General features: G+C 37.7%; 1 protein-coding gene across 4 annotated transcripts in view; it reads right to left on the bottom strand.

Annotated features, from left to right (window-relative positions):
• Positions 1–13,486, bottom strand: part of NRG1 (neuregulin 1) — a 170,194-nt gene extending 156,708 nt beyond the window's left edge. For 2 of the 4 annotated variants that reach the window (XM_087716236.1, XM_087716237.1), the window contains exon 1: positions 13,045–13,486. In XM_087716236.1, the coding sequence (XP_087572362.1) occupies positions 13,045–13,207 (163 nt within the window). In that variant the 5' untranslated portion in view covers positions 13,208–13,486. The remainder of the gene's footprint in view (positions 1–13,044) is intronic. The other 2 variants (XM_087716235.1, XM_014060355.2) reach the window with 1 other exon arrangement.
• Between the last annotated feature and the right edge of the window lie 7,697 nt (positions 13,487–21,183).

Below are 21,183 nucleotides of genomic sequence, written 5' to 3'. Positions count from 1 at the left end.
AAGCATTTATTGGCAAATGCAGAGAGCAATTAATGCTCATCTCTATTTGTGGCTTCATTTCTCAGTGGGTCAACTAACATGGAAAATGGGGAAACTTTTCTCCAAAGATCATACTTGGAACTCTTTGAAACAAATCAGTACATGGAGCTTCTGAAGACATTCAGAAACTTCTGATTCTATAAGAATTTCTTTCTCCTTTTTGTATTTTCCCCACTCTCAAAGGAGACATCATACAGTACATACAACATAGCTGTGATAACCTCTTCATAACCTCTTTGCATAGCTTAACACATTTCCACTTTTAAAATCAAGCACTAGGTATGTTCTCCCTTTCTCTCCCATCAATATTTGCTCAATGTCTAGAAGAGTTTCTGTGCCTATTATATACAGGAACTATCTTTCCGTACATAGATATTATTAACTGTAAACTGAGCAAAAGCAGTACCGGTATGTCCTTACCGTTTTATTTACATTCCACTAACTATTGTAGAGTAGCTCTTGTTATTTCCAGGGAAAAGTTGATTGCCTAGTAACTGACGTTAATTGACGTGATGTTAAGAGGGCTGCATTCATTTTATGAAGATTAATCATCAAATTATTTTTAAATATTTTCTGATATATCTGAAGACATTCATGAGGTTAAAGTGTTTTCTTTTCCAATACTGCCATGACGGAAGTGCATAAATATTTTTACATGGAATAAAAACCCCAGGGAGATTGATTTGTTATTCATTTCAAAAGATTATTTTGCCCAAAGAATTATCCTATCTTACTTGAAAATATGGTTACTCTTATCTATGATAATTCCCAGCTCTTCCTCTCTATGCTAGACTTCTTTTTCTCTAACTGAAATGGAATCTTGGTTTGTTTAGCTTTAGTCACAAAAGCTAATTCATTAGTCACAAAAGGAAAAAAGGAAGAAAAACAAGTTTCTAATCTTCTTCTTGTAAACCCCTTTCCTCCGATCTTTAACACAATCCAGGGTACAAATAATGCAGGCAGATTAAGGTCAACAGGACAAACAATTGCCCTGTATCTCTGCCTTAAATAATGTATGAGTTGCAAGGCACAAGATACTGTTTCCTTTCTGTAGAATTTTATCTGTCAGGACAATTTGTTCAACAAAGCAGTAGCAAGAAAATTGTCACAGTTGCATGGATTACACACAACTCCTGTAACATGTATTTAAATTATGAAAGATATGGTAAGTTAACCTTATTTAATTGTAAGATCATAATTAATATGGAAAGGTAACATTGAAAAGAAAGATTGTTTTCTGGGGTTTCAGCAAGAACCAATTACGGATACACAATCCACAAGACTAGATTATTATTCATCATACATTATTGATGGCAAGCTACAATTTATTTATATTTTTATATATTTTTAAATTTATATTTATATATACTGGGTTTCTTTTATAAGTTGCAATTGTTATGGATGTTTCCAGTCAAATCCTTACATATAAATATGTAAAAAATATTTTGCATGTTACAGAAGACCTGAAGGTAGAGGCAATAGGAACATTTAAGAAAAAACCTTGTCACAAAATCAAAATAATTGTTATTAACAGTAAATTAAAATAATTACAAGTAGTCCTCAACTTACAACCAATCTTTTAGTAACAACCAAATTTATAATAGACCCCCCCCCAAAAAAAAGGTATTTTACACTTTAAAAGTCATGATAGCTGCATACTCTGCCTCCACTCAATCATATGATTGCATTTTGGGCGCTTGGCAACCGGATCACCTTTATGACTATAGTTCTGGGTTCAATTATAGTTGTAAATTGAGGACTGCTGCATCTATAATATGTTTTTCTATCCTGCATGTTCCTGGAGTTCTTTAAATAGTCTTTAAATAGTCTGGACTCCAATGTAACAAGGGAACTAAAGTGAATAAATGATAATTCACTTCAACTCTATAGCAAGAATTATGTCTACCATTTATACTTTTTATTTAATTTATATTTATATATTTGCATAAGAGATTGCCACTTGGCTTATTTCCAATGGTAACTCCCTTACCAAAAGGGAGTACAACACTCATTTTTTTGAATATGCAGACTGGGAAAAGAAAAGTAGTGAACTGAGTTACTCAAGCCCCCTTGAATTAAGTATAACCAGGTGGAATAAAATAACATTTTATTAATAAGTACAAATAATAATTTATAAAATGGAAATGTTAATTCTTGATAGAGGTGGTTTCAAGCATACATTTTTGGCAAGTGAATTCTTCTGTATGTATATTTGTGATCTTTAAAATTATAGAATTTTACACTCTTTAATCTCACTGCATCACAAATTTAAGAAAACTGCAGGCCTCACAATTTCAATTTTTTGTAAATGCTATAATTTCACATTAAATGTGAAACAAAACCAATTTCTCTCATCTCTCTTAGCTGATAAATGTACAAGATGATAATATTTTACATATTACAGAAGACCTGATGGCAGAGACAATATTTAAGAATGTTAAGAAAAAACACACACTTTTTTCCTATCATCTTGTGAAATGCATGTCTATGTTACATAAATCTAGTTTCTGTGTTCGTTTAATAGGAAGAGGGCCCATAAGAGATTATTAGCCACAATTTAATTCAGCATAGATGAATTTAGCTGTAGTAGATGATCAGGAGTTATCTGTTTGCTAGTTTACTTCATAAAAGGCACTATTTAAAACTAGCTAAGCCATAATACACAATACATTTAAAACTAGCTAAGCCATAAGAAATGATGACATTTTAAGAGCTCAATAAAATGTCACAGGCTAGTAAAATTCTAGTAGTCGGTAAGGCAATATTCAAATCTAAAAAATAGCAACATTACTTTAGATTTTGCTGTACTATATCTGATGCTAACATCATCTATCTCCATGTCAGATTCTTCTGGATGTAATACCCTCCAAGCATATGGACAAATATGATATCCAAGTACAAGTTCTCTGATATTTGGCATTTATCTTTAATTCAATCTGCCCAATACATTTTGGTTGGGCCCAAAATGTAATTTTAAAAAAATCTCTAAGAATTTTTCAATGGGTTCTAAATAATGATCAGCTATTGCTAATATCCCATTCTTAGAGAAGAAGCCTAACTGTGTGGTGTCTGAAGAGCTTTAGATGCTCCTGAAAGAAACTGATTGCAATCTGGATTTCAAGCCTGGGTTTGGAGCAGCATCTGGAAAGAGCAGTATAACTCCTCCTTGATCATACAGTGACTTTGTATGCCTTCTGGGTACTCATTGTGCCTTTGTAGATCAATTATAGGGCTGGAGTACTTCCAACCATACCTGGGTGCCCATGTCAAATGAATATTATTAGGTGACCACGCCTTAGCTACTGAACTAGGATGTACTAGTATCAGCTTTTCAACATCCATATGAAGCCATAGAAGCCACCTTCAGGAGATTTTGAGTGAAATTCCATCACTCAATATGGTTGTATTTTGATAGCTTTCTGATCCTGTGGTTTGTTAGTCCAGGGAAATCACATCTCTGTATGTCGTGGACTAACAATTATGGACATCCAACCTAAATAGGAAGCAGTATGATGGCCTCACTGTCATTAGTGCATGATAGGGAGAACTTAGTTTAGATGTCTATACAATACAGCTAGATCATGGGCAAGAAAAAAATAGTTGGTGTAGATACATTTTACTTCTACATTTGAATCTAGATAGGTTGTGCAGACTTGGAACAGTATATGTGCAGTATACAATGGTTAATTAGATGAGAAGGAATAAACTCACACTGAGGCTTGACAAGTTTGTCGTATCTGTCCTTTTCTCGACGGAGCAAGTACATACTTGAAGGGTATTCCCAGTTTCACCTTTTCCAATGGAGGCCCAAGTAGCTTCTGAAATAAGAAGTGCTTTCGAAAGACAGCTGTTCTTGGATCACTGGTCACAGTGATTTATGTGCTGATAACTTAAAAACTGAATTGCTATGAATCACTCAAAATAAGAATGACTTGTCGATTAGTTTATGGAGGTATATTAGTCCAAAATAATTTGTACTACATTTTGATATATGTTTATCAGTTCAATTGGTCTGGTAAAGGATTCAAAATTTCAACTACAAAGCTAATTTTAAATTATTAAATATTTATGTGCTCAAAAACAAAATTGCGATCAAATTACAACATAATTTACTTTGGAACTTTTAATATTATTCTATATACAATATTTCCTAGAATTATGACCATAGTGAATCTTAGCTGAATCTTATGTGTTCTAAACTGCTTCACAAATTGTGCAGCCTATGTGCATACTTAGTGTAGCCATTTGATGATCTCATTTGGCAAAAAGTCAACTTCTATTAATGTTCTCTCCCAAGTTTCACAGTTTCCCCACCACCTGTATTTATAAGCACTAATGCCTCCCACTGCTGAAGACCCAATTGTTCTACATTTAAAAAACAAGCCAAAGAAAATCCATTTGTTCAGGAACATTTGAAAAACAGCTAAAGTATCAGAGAGAGAAAAAATACATCAATGCCCATTTCCAAATTTCTTCATAATTGAAGACTGGTATTTATTTTTAATTCACTATTTACAATATTGAAAACATTTTTAACTTTATCTTTTATCTCTGGATTATTCCAAGTTTGGTTTTGTGAGATCTATGTAAGACTATTATTTTACAAATAGTCTACTGTATAGCAATAGAGCCAAGGTGGCGCAGTGGTTAAATGCAGCACTGCAGGCTACTGCTAGATCAGCAGGTCAGCGGTTCAAATCTCACCGGCTCAGGGTTGACTCAGCCTTCCATCCTTCCGAGGTGGGTAAAATGAGGACCCAGATTGTTGGGGGCAATATGCTGACTCTCTGTAAACCGCTTAGAGAGGCCTGAAAGGCCTATGAAGCGGTATATAAGTCTACTGCTACTGCTATAATAGAACTTAGACTTATATACCACTTCACAGTACTTTATTGCCTTCTCTAAGTGGTTTACAGAGTCAGCATATTTTCCCCAACAATATGGACTCTCATTTTACTAGCTTTGGAAGGCTGAGTCAACCTTGAGCTGGTGAGAATGACACTGCCAAATTGCTGGCAACTGGCAGTCAGCAGAAGTAGCCTTCATTACTATATTCTAACCACTGCACCACCATGGCTCATAAGTATGTAAAACTTTTATTGCAAAGTTACTTTTTATACCAGCCGCTATACAAATTTTAGCATTGCCATTTCAATTAAAGCTTAAGTCAGAAGATGCAAAACTAATTGGAGTAAAAGATCCCTCCATTCACATCTTAGATTCTCCTGTAAAAATGGAAAGCTAAAGACAAGAAGCCATTTTTTAAAGTAATTGTGGTATGCTGTTGCAATTGATACTCAACTACAAAAGGGCTTTTTCTCTATCTTTGATATACAAACTTTAAAAAAACTATTAAAAAGAGAAGACTTTTTATCAGTAGAACAGCAGACATATATGCTGAGACAGGGATTAGAATGTGTATGGGACAGTGAAATTTGTTGGTTTGTTACAAGCTTACATACAGGTAGTCTTTGCCTTATGACCACAAGTGGGATCAGAACTTTCGTTGCTAAGCAAGGTGTTTGTTCAGTGAACTATACCTGATTTCATGATCTTTTGTGTGTGTCACAGTTAAACAAATCACGTGGCCATTAAGCAAATCTGGCTTCCCCTGTGGATTTTGAAGTTGCTGGGAAGGCCACAAATGAACCCAGAACTCTGCATTCTTCATAAATACATAAATATTCCCAAGTCCCAGTTGATCTGGAGGGAATGGGGATTTTGCAGTATCCTTCCCCTGCCATGCCCACCAATCCACACCCACAAAGCCAAGCAATGCCCACCAAGCAACACCTACAGAACTGGTAGTAAAAAAATTTGAATCCCACCACTGCTTCACGCATGCACTTGCTCCATCAAGAAAAGGACAGATATGGCAATCTTTTATGGCTTCAGCCTCAGCTTATTCCTTCTCATCTAGTTAACCATTATATACATATACTGCTCCAAAGCCTGCACAACCTCTTGTAATTCAGTGCTGTTGTAACTTTGAATGGTTGTTAAAAGGAATGGTTGTAGATCAAGGACTACCTGTACTTTTACGGACCAGTTGAGATTTGGAGGGAGGAAACGAAATTAAGACAGCGTGCTTACCTACTACACTTTCTTTAAAAGTGCATTTCAGGTCTCTCTTTCATAATATGCCAATGCATCCAAAATGTTATTCAACAGAATGACTTCTCAGAGCACTCTGTTCCACCCCTGAGTTATTTAACAATGGAGCGAGAGAGAAAACTTCAGTTGCACAGCAGAATTCCTAGAATTGCAGTAGATTGCAGTAGTCACTGCAATCCACACATCTCCAGTGTTGCAAATGGCCCTACACCTATTACATAAAATCCCCCTTCCCTACTGCATGCACTCTTATCTAACTTATAAAAAAAAAAGTCCAGGTCCTCACAGTGACATCAGTACAAGTCATGTCAGTGGAACTCAAGCTTCATTAAGCTTAAGATTGTGCCCCTTACCTATCATGACCAAACAATTCCAAGGACTACAAAAATTGTTTTTATTAACCATCAACTTTGATTCATAAGTTAATTTTTTATAGAAGTTGTAAGGGTGGATTCACATGACTAGTTTCTCCGATTGCTTAGTCAGCTGTGAAGAGAAGCATGTAGAACTCAGTCTTCTTCATAGCTCTAATGCACAGTTTACTCAAAGTCTTTACATGATAGTTCAGATGATAATACCATTTTCATATACTAATATTGTCTGCAATGGGTTTACCATGAAAGGGAGAAACTTCACGGCAAATTACAATGTTAAGAAATATTCATTTCTGCTTACTAAGGAAACGTGCTTTTAAAAAACTAAGCATAAATTGAACAAAACAGAATATTAAGGGGAGAAAGTAAACAGGATCATATTGAATATCTTTTTTTGCAATACTATACAAAAATAAGATTTCAGCATTATCCCTCTTCTGTGGAAGATGGAATAGTATGTTATCTTCAAACTCTTTTCAAGTTTTATCTTATGGAAAAAGTGGCAAGAGGGATATAGAAACTAAGGAATTCCTCTATGCACGGATAAATAAAACAGAAACAATCAACAAACTCTACCATAACTAAATACTACCAAATCAAAATTCTATTTTGGTTATAATTAGCATAATCTATCATAATTAGATATGGCTGTGACCATAGGTATTTCTTATTTCTGACCAAGGAAAGACTATATCTATAGCAAGTTTTGGGAAAGGGTTTTTATAATGAAAAATGTGCATATCCTTGCTGATGTAAACTTAGTACAAATAATGTGTGTATTTGCTCCATGGAGATTTGTGGATTAAAAAAGAACAAAAATTCTCTTGTATGCAGACCATCTAAGAAAACATTATGTATCCAGATGAATACAGCAGATTATACCATAAAGCTTCAAACACTTGTTTGAAAGAACTGTCTTGTACTGAGTAATTTATATTCTACGATCTGGACCCTCTATGTTTGATTTTTCTTGTCAGGCACTGCAAGTGGAGGGTTGCATTTAATGGTACATAATCTTTCCCTTTCTCAAAAGGGAAATATTTTTATAGTTAAAACAGACAAGAGGACAAAAATCAAGTTAAGCAGCTGAATGCACTTGGCCATGTAAGTGCAGAATAAAAATGAGCATTTCTAAGGAGTTGATGGAACATAGCCCGTGTCAATAGGTTTAAGCTGCCTAGAAAATCATTAACTTTTTTATTTTTATTTTCTTTAAATTGGGGTTATTCTACTCACTATATATATGGGCAACTTATCCTAATGAATTCTGACATGCAAATGTACAATTACAGTCAAGGATTGTTATAATAACTATTGTATCAATTCAGCATGTTGGTATCTTTGTAAGCTTCCAATTAACTTCTATAGGGGAAATATAGGAACATGGTGGCTTAGTGGTTAAGACACTGAGCTTGTCGATCAGAAAGGCTGGCAGTTTGGCAGTTCAAATCCCTAGTGCTGCATAATGGAGTGAGCTCCCGTTACTTGTTCCAGCTTCTGCCAACCTAGCAGTTCGAAAGCATAGAGAAATGCAAGTAGAAAAATAGGAACCATCTTTGGTAGGAAGGTAACAGTGTTCCATGCACCTTTGGTGTTTAGTCATGCCGGCCACATGACCACGGAGACAGCGCTGGCTCTTCGGCTTTGAAATGGAGATGAGCACCGCCTCCTAGAGTCAGGAATGACTAGCACATATGTGCAAGGGAAACCTTTAACTTTACATATGCTGTATATATTTACACTAAATAACATCCCCCCCCCCACACAGTCTGTGGACCGGTGCTGGGCTATGCTATGCCTGAAACTGGGAACAAAGTAAGCCACATCCGCAGGATGCAGACAACATGCAATGCCACGCCCCCTCTGGTCCATGGAAAAAACTTCTCTCCATGGAACCAGTCCCTGGTGCCCAAAAGGTTGGAGGCCGCTGCATTAATACACATCAGTTTTCTAAGCTACAACTATTATGTGTAGTACCTGTAAATGTAATAGAGCCAATTATAGGTAAGGAAGCTTCTGGTTGCTTTTCATTCAAATACTCAACCTTTTTTCCTCAAAACCTTGCCTGGTAGCATGTTTGACTAAAAACTTTTCTATTATACTTGCCTACAGCAGTGTCATACTGCAAAAAAAAAAAAAAAGTGGTTGAAACTCATCTTTACACCAAAGCTCTTAAGTGGAATGTGACTAAATTAGGGAAATTTAGTTACATCTAATTTCACTTGTGAAAGCATTGCATTTGTACTACTTCCAATTCAAGACATAGTTAATATGAACAATGACCTTTGCTAATAAAAGATTCAAAACCAATGACTCAAAATTAAGATGTGTGAAAAAAGGCAATGTCTGGATCTGTCTCATTTGTACATTTCTCTACTAATATTAGAACTTATTTTCAAGAATTGCTGCTTGGTTATAAGCTTATTGTGTTTGACAATTTGATAAGAAAAATATTACATTAGATAATTTTTTCATTTTCTGAATTAATTTCATTAGGTATCTTTTAAAACTTTTGTCAATGGAATTGTCTTAGTTCTGAAAGTAAAGAGCTACTTCCTAGTATCCTAGTTGATATCATCTTCCACTAAAGCATTTGCATAATACCTCATTACATTCTTGCATTTTAGGAAACAAAACAAAACAAAACAAAACATGATGTTAGGATTTCTAGTCTAGACAAGCTTGTTCGGTTTCAGAAGTTTATATCTGTAGGAAAAATATTTATTATAACAAATATATCTTTTACTATCAGCAGAAACTGGGAGCACAGCCTCAATAAAATCAACAATAAATACATTCTGCCAAACACCCCCCCTCACCATTTAATACTAAAAATCTGTAAATACCATTAAATTAAACTAAATTACAGGTATAACTTGCTACCAGATGAAGCTCCCCATGGAATTTCTCAGTGCTTAGAACAAGGACATTTTGATTTATTTTTAATTATGGCAGAATTAAGCCATTAATATCAACAGTTTGAGGAAACAACAGGGGAGGGCAGCATTTTACAAGATTATCTTATAACATTATCTGTTCTTGTTCCTGAACAAAACAAAACAAAATGTAAAAAAACATTGTTTACCCCACACAGTTCTTCAAGAGTCTCATATATACAGTTCTTCAAGGGCCCCATGTATACAAATAGGCATACTTATTTACAGACATTCTGATTAGAGATACTCTAATCAGATAGAGATACTCATCCTTGAATGGTTTGTTCCAAACCATTCAAAAAAGCCCCACATTCAAGATTCACATGTTAGTTTGAAATAAGAAGCAAAGACAAATATTTTTATGATTCACAAATGTATCAGTGGATCCACTGTTCAAACATTAAATGTTAGCAGCATACATTAATATGGAATAGAGAATAGATATGTAGGTAAAGTATGGATAAAGATGTTATTATTTCCTATTAAAATGGCAAACCAATCCCCAGTGTTAGTACTGACTGCTTGTTATCATGAGATTTGTCTTATAGTCTTTTACACACATTTGCAAAAACACGTTTTAAGTTTAATTGATGTTTGGATCACAGCTGGGTTATCTGAAAAGGTTTACAAAGATATCTATATTTGAGGGAAAACTAATATTTCCCTTTTGGCAGTCCCCAGTCTAAACCATTTTGAAGACTTAATGTGGGTTATTGTATGGTGAAAATGGATTGCTGGCAACCAGGATTGGATCCTCCTACATTTAAAAAAAGGGAAAGTTTCTATTTCATCTACTTCCAAACAATACTTGAGTTTCATTTAAGTTGTTCAGGAACCCTTTTAACCCCACTAATTTTGCAAAGATATGCAAACAGCTGCAAGAAAAGCAGTAGTCAACTGCTGTTTCCCTGAAGTCTTTTGATGCCCCAAATTAAGCACTTGGCTTTATTTTTGGGAAGGTCTTATTATTTTTGAAGTTCAGGAGACGGAGAGCATGATCACCTTAAGGCTGCTGCTGTGTTGCAATATTTTCATGGGGGGCTTATTTTGGGGGGAGGGCTTATCTGAGCGCATGTGCTCAAAAGCCCGATTGGACTTATTATTCAGGGAGGTCTTATTTTCAGGGAAACAGGGTATTCTTCTTCTTTGATGTTCCTTGAACTTTTTTTGGGATACAACTTATGAACCTCTCATTTAAAGAGCTTGTCCATGGAAATTGTTAATTTCTTCACTGACCATGGATTAATATATAAAACAGGACAATTAACACTTACATGACCTATTTCAAATGTCCAAAGTGATTTTTCTAGACTATTTCACTGACTCTTACATGGTCTTCTGGGATAATGAGTATTGTCATTCCTATTGGTTGCAAATGAAAACATAAGGTCTAAAAAAAGTTTACTAATGTTCACTTAACAGGCTCACATTTGAGGAAAGGTCTTAACTAGAGATTTTCCTGCTCAAATTCTTTTAAACAACATCAGGTTTATCAGTTCAAGGCTACAGTTACTTCTTTCCAAGTCAGTCACATTTAAGCAAATGAAGCTTACTTCTGAATATACACGCAGAGGATTATGCAATATATAATAAAATATATCATTTTGGAACTCATTGGAAGTAATGAAATTAAATGGATTCATTGGTAAACACATCTGCTTGATTTAAGTCACACCAAAATTAACAGGACAGACTGGCAAAGAAACTACGATATCTGACTGCTTATTTTCAGACTTCTGCCTTCTTCAATATTATTCATCTTGGGAAGATGTCATGCCCTTATTCTCCAGACTCTGGAGATTTTGGGAGTAGGCTGCTGAAACTAGCACTGCTTCAGTAGCATGCTACAGATGTTCAACAGCTGGAACTACTGCTGGAAATATCCCACCAATATAGCATTATTAGTGAGAGTCCGCTTTTAACATCCAAACACACGACCATTACCAGATGCACTGGCAAAGCTCATAAGGCTAATGGATGTGAAAGAGATGTTAATTATTGTAAATTTAGACAACTTTGTAAATTTAGACCAACTTTTATTATCCTCCAAAAAGAAACAATTGGACATGATTTACACTGTTCTATCTTCTCCTGTCTAGAATAGCATGACGTGCCTTTCTAAGTAGTAAGTCACACAAGATCAGTGCTTTTTTTTAAAAAAATCCAAGTGTAACTAATTATTCTTACATATGAATATAGTATGCAAGATGTCACTTCTAGAATAACTAGGGCAAAGCAATTACCTGCTGTATTACATGCAAAAGTCTTCCTTTATTCAACTTTGTTTGTGGTTATCAGAATGTAAACTTGAACCTGAAGCGTGCATTAAAAGGCATTTTCCACTTTATGTATTGACACTACTATCAGATCACAGCAACACAATTCAATCCATCCATGTCCATGAGTGCAAATACACGGTCACTGCTATATTTCACGAAATGGAATTTATGCAAGTTGGAGAAAAGTTGGAGAAAGGCATCATGGAGCAAGCATTACCAATCACTGAAGATTTAAGATATAAAACCCAATTTATCACCAACTTTGTGGGTCGATTTGGGCAGACCTTCCTCACAGGGTTGTCATGCAGGCAAAGCAGAGATTACAAACACAATAAAAAACCACCTCATCATCATTAACTGTGAATACAGTAGGAAGGATAAAAGAATACAGTATTATGGATGTGTATAACCGTAAAGACAACTATGCCTCCCAGGAATTCAAGAAATGCTGAAGGATAAATAGTCTTTGCACCTTTCTACAGAGCAATTCTAGGTATGTTTAATCTCAGGTTAAGTTATTCTGGGAGCAGCTGGACCGAGTCTTGAGGAAACTAGTTCAGGTAGTTCAAAGTAGGCAAAAGAAGTCCTTTTAGGGAGCATGGCCGGGAAGAAAGAAAGAAAGAAAGAGAGAGAGAGAGAGAAAGAGAGAGAAAGAGAGAGAGAGATGGTTTCTCCAGATCTGAACCCATCTAACCAAGAACCTGCACACGACCACTTCCCAAACAGCAGCTTATCGCGGCAGGCACGCGAGGGTTTGCTCTCACCCTGCCTGTACGGTCCGGCTAAGCGGTGAGGAGAATTGTGCCACTCCTTTGCGTTCCCAGGATTGCTGATCAGGGGTGGGTCTCTCTCTCTCTCTGTGGTGTGTGTTCTGCTCTTCCTTCACCCCTCTCCCCATTTCGCAAGACAATACAAGCGAGCGCTCGACTTAGCGGCTATGCACGCAAACTGTCGTAAGCCGTTACGCGGGGAGCGGCTATCTGGAGGCTCCAAAGCTTAGGGCGAAAAGAAACAAGCGCGCGTGTGCGGGACCTTCTCCGGGGCCAACCGGCCTGCTGCTCGACTGGAGTTGGGGACGAGGCGGGAGAATCAACGCGCGGCCACACACACACACACACACACACACACACGCACAGACAAGCACACAGACACGTGCCTCTAAGCTGGGGAGGGGGCTGTTCCTCCCAATCAAGCCGCCCACCTGTGTCCCGCCAAAGAGACCCTGCACTTTGCTGCCCGGGCTAAGGCGCGCGCCCTCTTGCTCTCATCCCTATAGTTTGGGGGGGGGGGAATGGAACTTACCTGGCCCACTTTCCTCCCGCGGAGGGCCTCTTCTGCCGGCCCCCCCTTTGCCTTTCCGCGGTTTCCGCCTCTTCTCCGGACCCTCCAACGGCGAGGAAGAGGAGGCGGCGGCAACGCCGGCTGCCCCCTGCTCCTGGGTGGCTACTCTCCGCGATTCGTTCATGTCCAGCGCTGGTGGCGTCTCCAAAACTCCAATGCCCCCCCACACGCGCACACACAGAACGGGCAACGGCGAGAGAGCGAGCGAGCGAGGCAACGGCCGGAGAAGAGCTGAGAGAAAAGTTTCGTCTCCTCTTTCTCCGCTGTTCCGTTTTCACCCCCCCTCCGCTCTTCGCACAGCTGCCTTCAGCGCCCGCTGCTCTCCCTCGGTCCTCCTAGCTCCATATGCTGCAGCCTCGGAGAGCGCGAGCGAACGAGAACTCGGGGCAGGGAATTTCTGCCAGGTTCTCCCCCCTCCGCCTCTCCCCCCCTTCCGCGCAGGAAAGGTGTAAGTCCGCCCCCGGCACCCTCATACACTCAGGCACACGCTTGCCGGGGGACGGGAGAAGCCTAGGCAAACCCCCCCGGGGGGGGCACGAGGGTGTGGGAATGTGGGCGGGTGGGGCGGAGCAGCCGCGAGGGAATCGCCAGTCGAGTCGGAGGGAGCCTAACAGAGGCCGCTTCTGCAAGGAGAGAGAGGACCGACCGCTCGTCCGGCCGCCCTCCGAGGGGGGGCTCCCTCCAAACTTCCCCCTGAGAATAGGTGCTTTTGCAGGATCCAATCTGAGTTGGTCACCGAGACCGGAGGTTTGGTCTTCCGAGCTTTTGGATTCGTGCTGGAGCCCATCTTCAGGGGAACTTCTGCTACATAGATTCCAATAGAGCCATTATCCAACAATAGATCCACCATCCAATACGACAATGTTGCAGGATCCCATCTGGGTCCAGGGGACCGACCCAGATTGGATCCGACAACGTTATCCTGGGTCCCAGATGGGATCCTGTAACATTATCCTATTGGATGGTGGATCCTATTGGATGATGGATAATAAGACTTTTTTGCTCAAGTCTTACATTCACTTTGCCCAAGCCAAGGATAATGGCGATGTATTCAATTAGACAGAGATGGAATGGACCTTGTAGGTCATCTAGTCCAAGTTTTGTTAGACTGGCAACAAACGAGGGAAGAAAACACGGAGGGATACCTCCCATGGAGCTTTCATCCTCCTGCACCCCTAAGAGGATATTTTTAAACAAGGAGACATTTTCAGCTCTCGGGGTTGACCCCTGGCTGATGCATTTGCTACAGTTCCTTCTGCATAGACCTCAATTTTTAAAAGGCAGTCTGGAGCACACAAATACTAAAACAAAATTAAAGTACAAGGATGAGGTTTTGGACAGAAAAGTCCTAGATGCCCATCCTGCCCTCCCAGGTTGTGAAGTTGTCTGTTTGTTTCTTTTAAACTAAAAGCCTTTTGTCCTGTGGCACACAGATTGCCCAAGAGAAGTAACTAGGCTGAGAAATGAAAGTTGATCCTTTCTTTTAAAGTTTGGACACCAACAATGACAGCTCCCGATCCAGATTCTTATTCCCCATAACTGATAGTTAATGATCCAGGAGATCCTGCCCCCTCTCCTTGGGAACAGAAAATGAGATTTGGCAAAGTGTTGCACCTGGCACCCCTTTTTTCTATTAGGTCAGCAGTTCAGATGATTTAATTTAGGGAAATCCTCAATCAATACACAGAATTGTACTAACAAGATTAACTCTCCAGTTTACACTGAGAAGTTTAATGGGTATTCTAATGATTTAATATATGAAAGGTGGATCAAAAACTTCCTTTGTTTTGAAATTCAGCTCTTTCCCAAATGGCAATCTGGCATTTTTCTATCTCTTAAATTCTGTCTTTGTAGTGGGAGAATGCCATTTAGCAGAATAATGGCAAAGGGAAGGCACAAATGTTCAGTATTTTATAATAGAGTAGGTAGCCATTTTCCTAAATGCCCCAATGTGTGCATAACATTGTCTCTTCCATACCTGTACCTACCTATCCTTGTTTTAGACATGACATTTCCATACACTCTGCAGAGATAACCTTTTCCCACTCTTGCAGCTTAGAATGTTATTATTTACCCAGTTACTGAAAAATATATAATCCTTACTTTGAAAGAGTTCCCACTTTTCATTTGGAATACTTTGGTTCATAGCCATTCAGCTAATGCATGTACTTTATGTATGTACATTTGAGGGAAGTCTGATAACAACAGTTAATCCTTTGTTAATATAAATCTTTTTAGGATTTATAATGCCCTATACCTTTTAATGTGCAACATACAGTACCAGTGAATTTTATTGCCTTCTGCTACTACGTAAGCAATAAATTACCAATAATCTCTTGCTTTCATATTTAGTATTTCTACCAAAGGCGGAAATACCTAGAGAAGGTGAAGGTGCAAATCCTCACATTTGTGAGCATTCATAAATGTGGCTTAGGAAGGGGTGGTTTCTGCTTTGCTTAATAAACCAGACTAATTAATGTTTATTTATAATGCATCATTATTCATATAAGAAGAAAAGTCTATGGAATCCATGGGATTTTCTCAAATAATTATTTTTTTTAGCATGTCAGGTATGAAATGGCTCCACCTCTTTTAGAATTCGGACATCTGGGTTGCTTCTGGGTTTCAGAGTCCCTAGCCATAATAAAATATATATATATAAAATGATACCATACTTCCTCTAAAGCGAGCTATCATTTGAACATTTGAAAATAAATCAGCAAGTATCTCAGCTTGAAATAAGGGCAATGTGTCCATCCGTTTACTCACATACAGTATTCAGCCTGTTTACTCACAAAAATGTGCACACACATATAGAGAAAAACATGCATACATGCACACACAGAACATGTGTATTGTATATATTGCTTTCTCATTATTTCTAGTAATTTGTATATTGCAGAAATAAAAATGTATAAAATATTTTGCTGCCAACAAAAGACAAGAAGTTTAATTGCATGAAACAAGCCCATGTAGTTAGTTTATATTTTGATGTGCTCTTCAAACCCAGATAATTGGGTTAATGTAATAAACCATGATTCAGTTAACCTTGGTTTGGTATGTTTTGCAATCACAATGCCACTTTACCTGAATAATTAAAAGTGAAAGAATTCCATAGCTCTTTTTTAAAAAGTGGATTTCAAAAAAAGCCTTAATCTGAATGTATTTGTAGAGTCAAATAATTCCAAGCACATATGAAAAGACTGAGTTGTATAGAATAAATCACAATTATCTGGATCATATAGTAAGCTAAGCCATAAAACATAAATTAACTCAGCTCACAGTTATTATATCTGGGCTGCAAAAACCAGAAGCTAATAAGAGGGCAACAAAGAAATATTTACTGCCATCTAGTGTTCAACCAGATTTTTGCTGCCAAGATATGGTAGTTGCAAATATTGGGGCTTAGTAGAAAGAGGAAAAGCTTTATAGATTTATATTCTATAAAAAAGTTGTGATGGAAAGATTAAATCATCTATTTGAGGCATTTTAAATCTATCTTCAGGCACATATACTTTTACAATCCTATTTTCCATCTGAAAACTATGGATTAGCAAACTGTCCAACACAATAAGAAGTAGAGGAGAGGGTTACAGACAGGTAGATAGGAATAAGTCTGTGTTTGTCTGAGGTCCCCAAGATTGTTGTGTCTGAAAGATCCCAAGATGTATTTAATCTGTTTTGATAAAACAGAATAAAGGGAAAGTATAATTAGAAATTAATTGATGTGATAAAAAGTTCCTTACTCATTATGGTGAATTGGAAAGTGCCAGGTACACTGAATCTTTGCTACCATCTAGAAAAAAATTAGCAAGTGATATTAATTACTACTATATTGCAAAAAGCCCATGCATACTTGTCATTTAAGCTGCTCCTATCTTCTGCTCATGCTGGCTTGATTCTGAGCCAGCTTAAAAATGCTTGTGTGGTCTGAGATATTTTGGCAATGTGGACAGAGATTACGATGCCCACTGGACAATTCCCCTTCTCCCATCTTTCTATCCTAGAAAAGCAATGCCGAATTTCCTCTGGGTGGGTCTTCCTGATCATATAAAGGTAGTCCTGAATTTACAACCACAATTGAACCCAAAATTTATGTTGCTAAGCGAGACAGTTGTTATGAGTTTTGTCCCATTTTACAACCATTCTTGCGTAACATGCTTGTTCAGTGAATCTCACTTCCCCATTGACTTTGCTTGTCATAAGGTCACAAAAGATGATGAAAAGACTCCAGGGCACTGCAACCATCATAAATATGAATCAGTTGCCAAGTGCCTGAATTTTGATCAAGTGACCATGGGGATGCTGCGTGGTCATAAGTGTGTATAACAGTCATAACTCAATTTTTCAGTGCTGTTATAACTTTGAATCATCACTAACTGAATTGTTGTAAGTTGAGGACTACCTGTATACAAATGTCTATCCATTTGTGCAGACATCCCCCCCAACACAAAGTTAATGCACATATAAAAGTCACAGTATCAAAATGCATATACATGGAGATAAAACTGCATTATTATTATGACTGCATTTGATTTTTCATCCATTTTTCAATGAGACTGCTATAATGGTGAAGTCAGTATAATTGTTGGTAAAAAGTTGCTAGTTGAAAATTCAGCAGAATTCTTAAAATACTATATGTCTTTCTGAGCATCCTGTTTCTCCTTTGATTGATTGATTGCTTTTTAATGAGGGTAGTTAAACTACTATTTCCCCAGCCACCTGAGATAGAAGGGTTGGGCCCTTCAGTCACTTTGAGTGTCAGCTGGGGATTAATACAGATGTTGTTCTTCAAGGCAGCCCTTCAGAAACAGTTCTGCCAATGGGGCAACCAGGCAGGGCAGACTTAGTGTCTCTGGTAGGAGAAGTCTTTTTAAGAAAGATGGGCTAAGAGAATCTTGTTTTGATCCAGCAGAGTATTTCTTCTTTTCTTAAGCAAGAGAGCCCACTGGGGATCATTTTAAGAAGAAAGATTTTCAATGTTGTTTTCAAGGGCTGTTCGCTTTTTTAAAAAGCGAATGGAAGCTCATCTGGCAGTGCTCAATTTATGACCACAAATAAAACTAGAATCTCCATTGCTAAGCAGAACGATTGTTAATTGAGTTACATTTCCAATGTTTTTTTTGCTGCAGTTCTTAAGACAATCATGTGGCCGTTAAGTGAATCCAGCTTCCCCAGCTGACTTTGTGTGCTGGAAGCCAGTTGGGAAGGTTACAAATGGTGATCACAGGATAAATACATTCCAGTTGCTAAGTGCCCAAATTTTGATTAGTGACCGTGCAGATGCTTGCATGGTCATAAGTACAAGGACCAGTTGTAAGTCACTTCTCTCAGTGCTATTGTAATTTTGAATTGTTCCTAAATTAATTGTTACTATCTGTGTATCATGGACAGACATTTCAAGGGCAAACCAACCATCCCAAAAGCTCTTTTTTCCAACGCAGATGGTGATGGAAATAAATAAAAGTGTTCCAATTTGGGGCAATGTAGGAAAAGTCCAGGGCTAACTTTCATATGGCTTTGAAGATCTATAGTGTTGCACGACAGGACAGAAGGCATAAATAAAGTAACTGCAGCTAAAAAAAAGAGGTACCAGAGGTATAGGATGATAGAATGTCACAAAGTAGGAAATACTCAGTTTCAAATATGCGCATTAGTTCATGGCTGACATACAAAAATACTTTTAAAAGTTGCTTAAAGACCAAAAATCACATATGTATTTTAAATAAACTAGGTGATTTATGGACATGTGCAGCCTTCCTATCCAAGCAACATTGCTTTTTATGTGCTCAGCAATCCTTGAGTAACAAACCCCAAAGAAACATTTTTAGATTTCAGACAAAGCTGCAGTTAAAAAAAAAGGCATCTATAGTGTTGCACGACAGGACAGAAGGCATAAATAAAGTAACTGCAAAGTAATAAAGTTACCAGGAAATATGGCAATTTCCTGCTGTTTGGTAAGTGGATAAGGACTAATTCTTAGAAGTCTCTTAAATTATTCATACTGTATTCCAAGATTGCTTAATTATGTTTTAGAACTTCAAATTAACAATGAAATCCCTCTTCATAGTGTGGCATAGTGAAGATGATCATGGCTCAGAGTTAGTTCCTCTGATATTTGAATAATACAAAGATTTGCCAACTCTCCTGTTAATCAGGATTGCATCTCATTCTGAACCTTGTAAGCACTGATAGTATGATGGCAGTTGTTTGCAGTACACTCAGAAGGAGCAATGAATGAATTAATCAGAACCCCATATTTGCTTGCAACAAACAAAGATAACCTCCCCCAAAAAACCCTCTTTAAAGCAGGTTCAAATGATTTTGCTAAACAATTGTCACAGCTTTGACATAATATTCTTGAATATGTGGCATTGAAATAGTGTGACATACTCTTCACATACACTTCAAGATCCTTGAAGCACAGTTCAAAGAAATCTAAGATTTGCTAAGAAAACATCAAGCTTCTTATATGAGATGCAGTATCTCTCAATTTCCTTAAGAGGTCAGTGCTCAGCAAGCAGCAGACGTTATTTTCACCATCCTGCCTTTCTTTATATTGCATAAACCTAATTTTAAAGTAGATCTGGTGTGAGGATTTTCATAGTTAAAATCTGCCACAAGCTCAGTATATGTACAAATGTTAAAGATAAATATTTGTTTTAGAAACAATGAGAAATACTAGGGTGTTGCTATTATTAAAAGGAGCAAAATGGTCATTGTGAGGACATTCACCACATGTCCTGGAGAAGAATATTACTTCTTCGCCAAGGGTCCCTGTTCATGAGCCTCAGACTGTCCATGCTTCGGTGGGTTTGCAGTAGGTCTGAAATGTTGGTCAGGTCTTTTCTTTCTACAAGCCAGAGGTGGTATTCAGCCAGTTCTGACAGATTGTGGAGAATCAGTAGCAGAAATTTTAAGTAGTTCAGGGAACCGGAAAATAGGTTGGCCCCGTCCCACCTTCATTGCCTCCCAGTTCCCAGACTCTTCTTTTGTTGCCCTGAACAGGAGAACAGAGCTGGAAAGTAGGTGAGTGGGGTGGGGAGGAAATGGGGATTTTGCAGTATCCTTCCCCTGCCATGCTCACAAAGCCATGCCCACAAAACCACACCACACCCACAAAGACATGCCCACAGAACCGGTAGTAATTTTTTTTAATCCCACCACTGCTACAAGCCCCTGGAGTGAAGCGAATTAAACCTGTTTGCTGTCTCTTCTATCTTCTAATCGAGAGGCAACCTATTCAGATTCACCCGCTGTCTTGATTCTTTATAATGAGTCAATGATATGAAATGACTTTTGTAACAGGTATGCAGATAATACCTCTTCATCACCAATTAATTCTGATAAAAGGCAGGCCTACTTGTAGATAGATAGGCAGATCTTATGAAATAGGCTGTGTTTATTCAATGCACTTTAATAGCTTATTTTTACTGTAGCCATTCTGCGTGCAACCATTTGGTCTGTTGGAATCTCTTAAGGCAATAAAAACCCCACTGAATTAAATAGGACTTAGTTCCAATTAAACATATTTAGCATTGCACAGCCCAGGTAAGCAGGTCTGTGCCTGTCTGATACTTTCACAGAGGACTTCCTGAGATAGTAAGTACAGTAAATATTTCTGGTACTATACAGACTGTTCATATGCAAACTCCTTGGTGCACTTGTTATATATTTCATTATTGCAGAAATATGCACCTCGGAAATGGAAAATAATGATAGCGATTTACATTTTTTTTCATTTATACTCTATTATACCTTAAAGATGACAAATCTTGATTGATTATTATTTTTTATCATGTAGTTATATAATCTCATGAGTTGTGTTAGTAAGCAAGGGACAAAAAAGGCACTGAGGGGCTACTGAAAGGAATTAGAAGGCTTGGTTGGAAAAATGGTGCACAAAGTTTTTAACTAACAGCAAGTGGAAATGCTTATGTAGGCTGATTGCAATTCACATCTTAAAAGATTTTTAGAACAGTTTTATCCTATAATTTGTAACAATCTAAATGAATAGAACATCTCAGTGATTATTTTTCAAGCTGCTTTTTAACTTTCAAAAACCATTATTAGATCTCTTTTAAAGCCTGCATTTTGGGG

The sequence above is a fragment of the Thamnophis sirtalis genome, unplaced genomic scaffold, assembly GCF_051295495.1.
Source record: "Thamnophis sirtalis isolate CommonGarterSnake01/CBP01778 unplaced genomic scaffold, rThaSir2_p1.2 scaffold_5, whole genome shotgun sequence".
NCBI lineage: Eukaryota > Metazoa > Chordata > Lepidosauria > Squamata > Natricidae > Thamnophis > Thamnophis sirtalis.
Note: the sequence above shows the minus strand (reverse complement) of the source record. Positions and strands in the feature narration are given on the sequence as shown.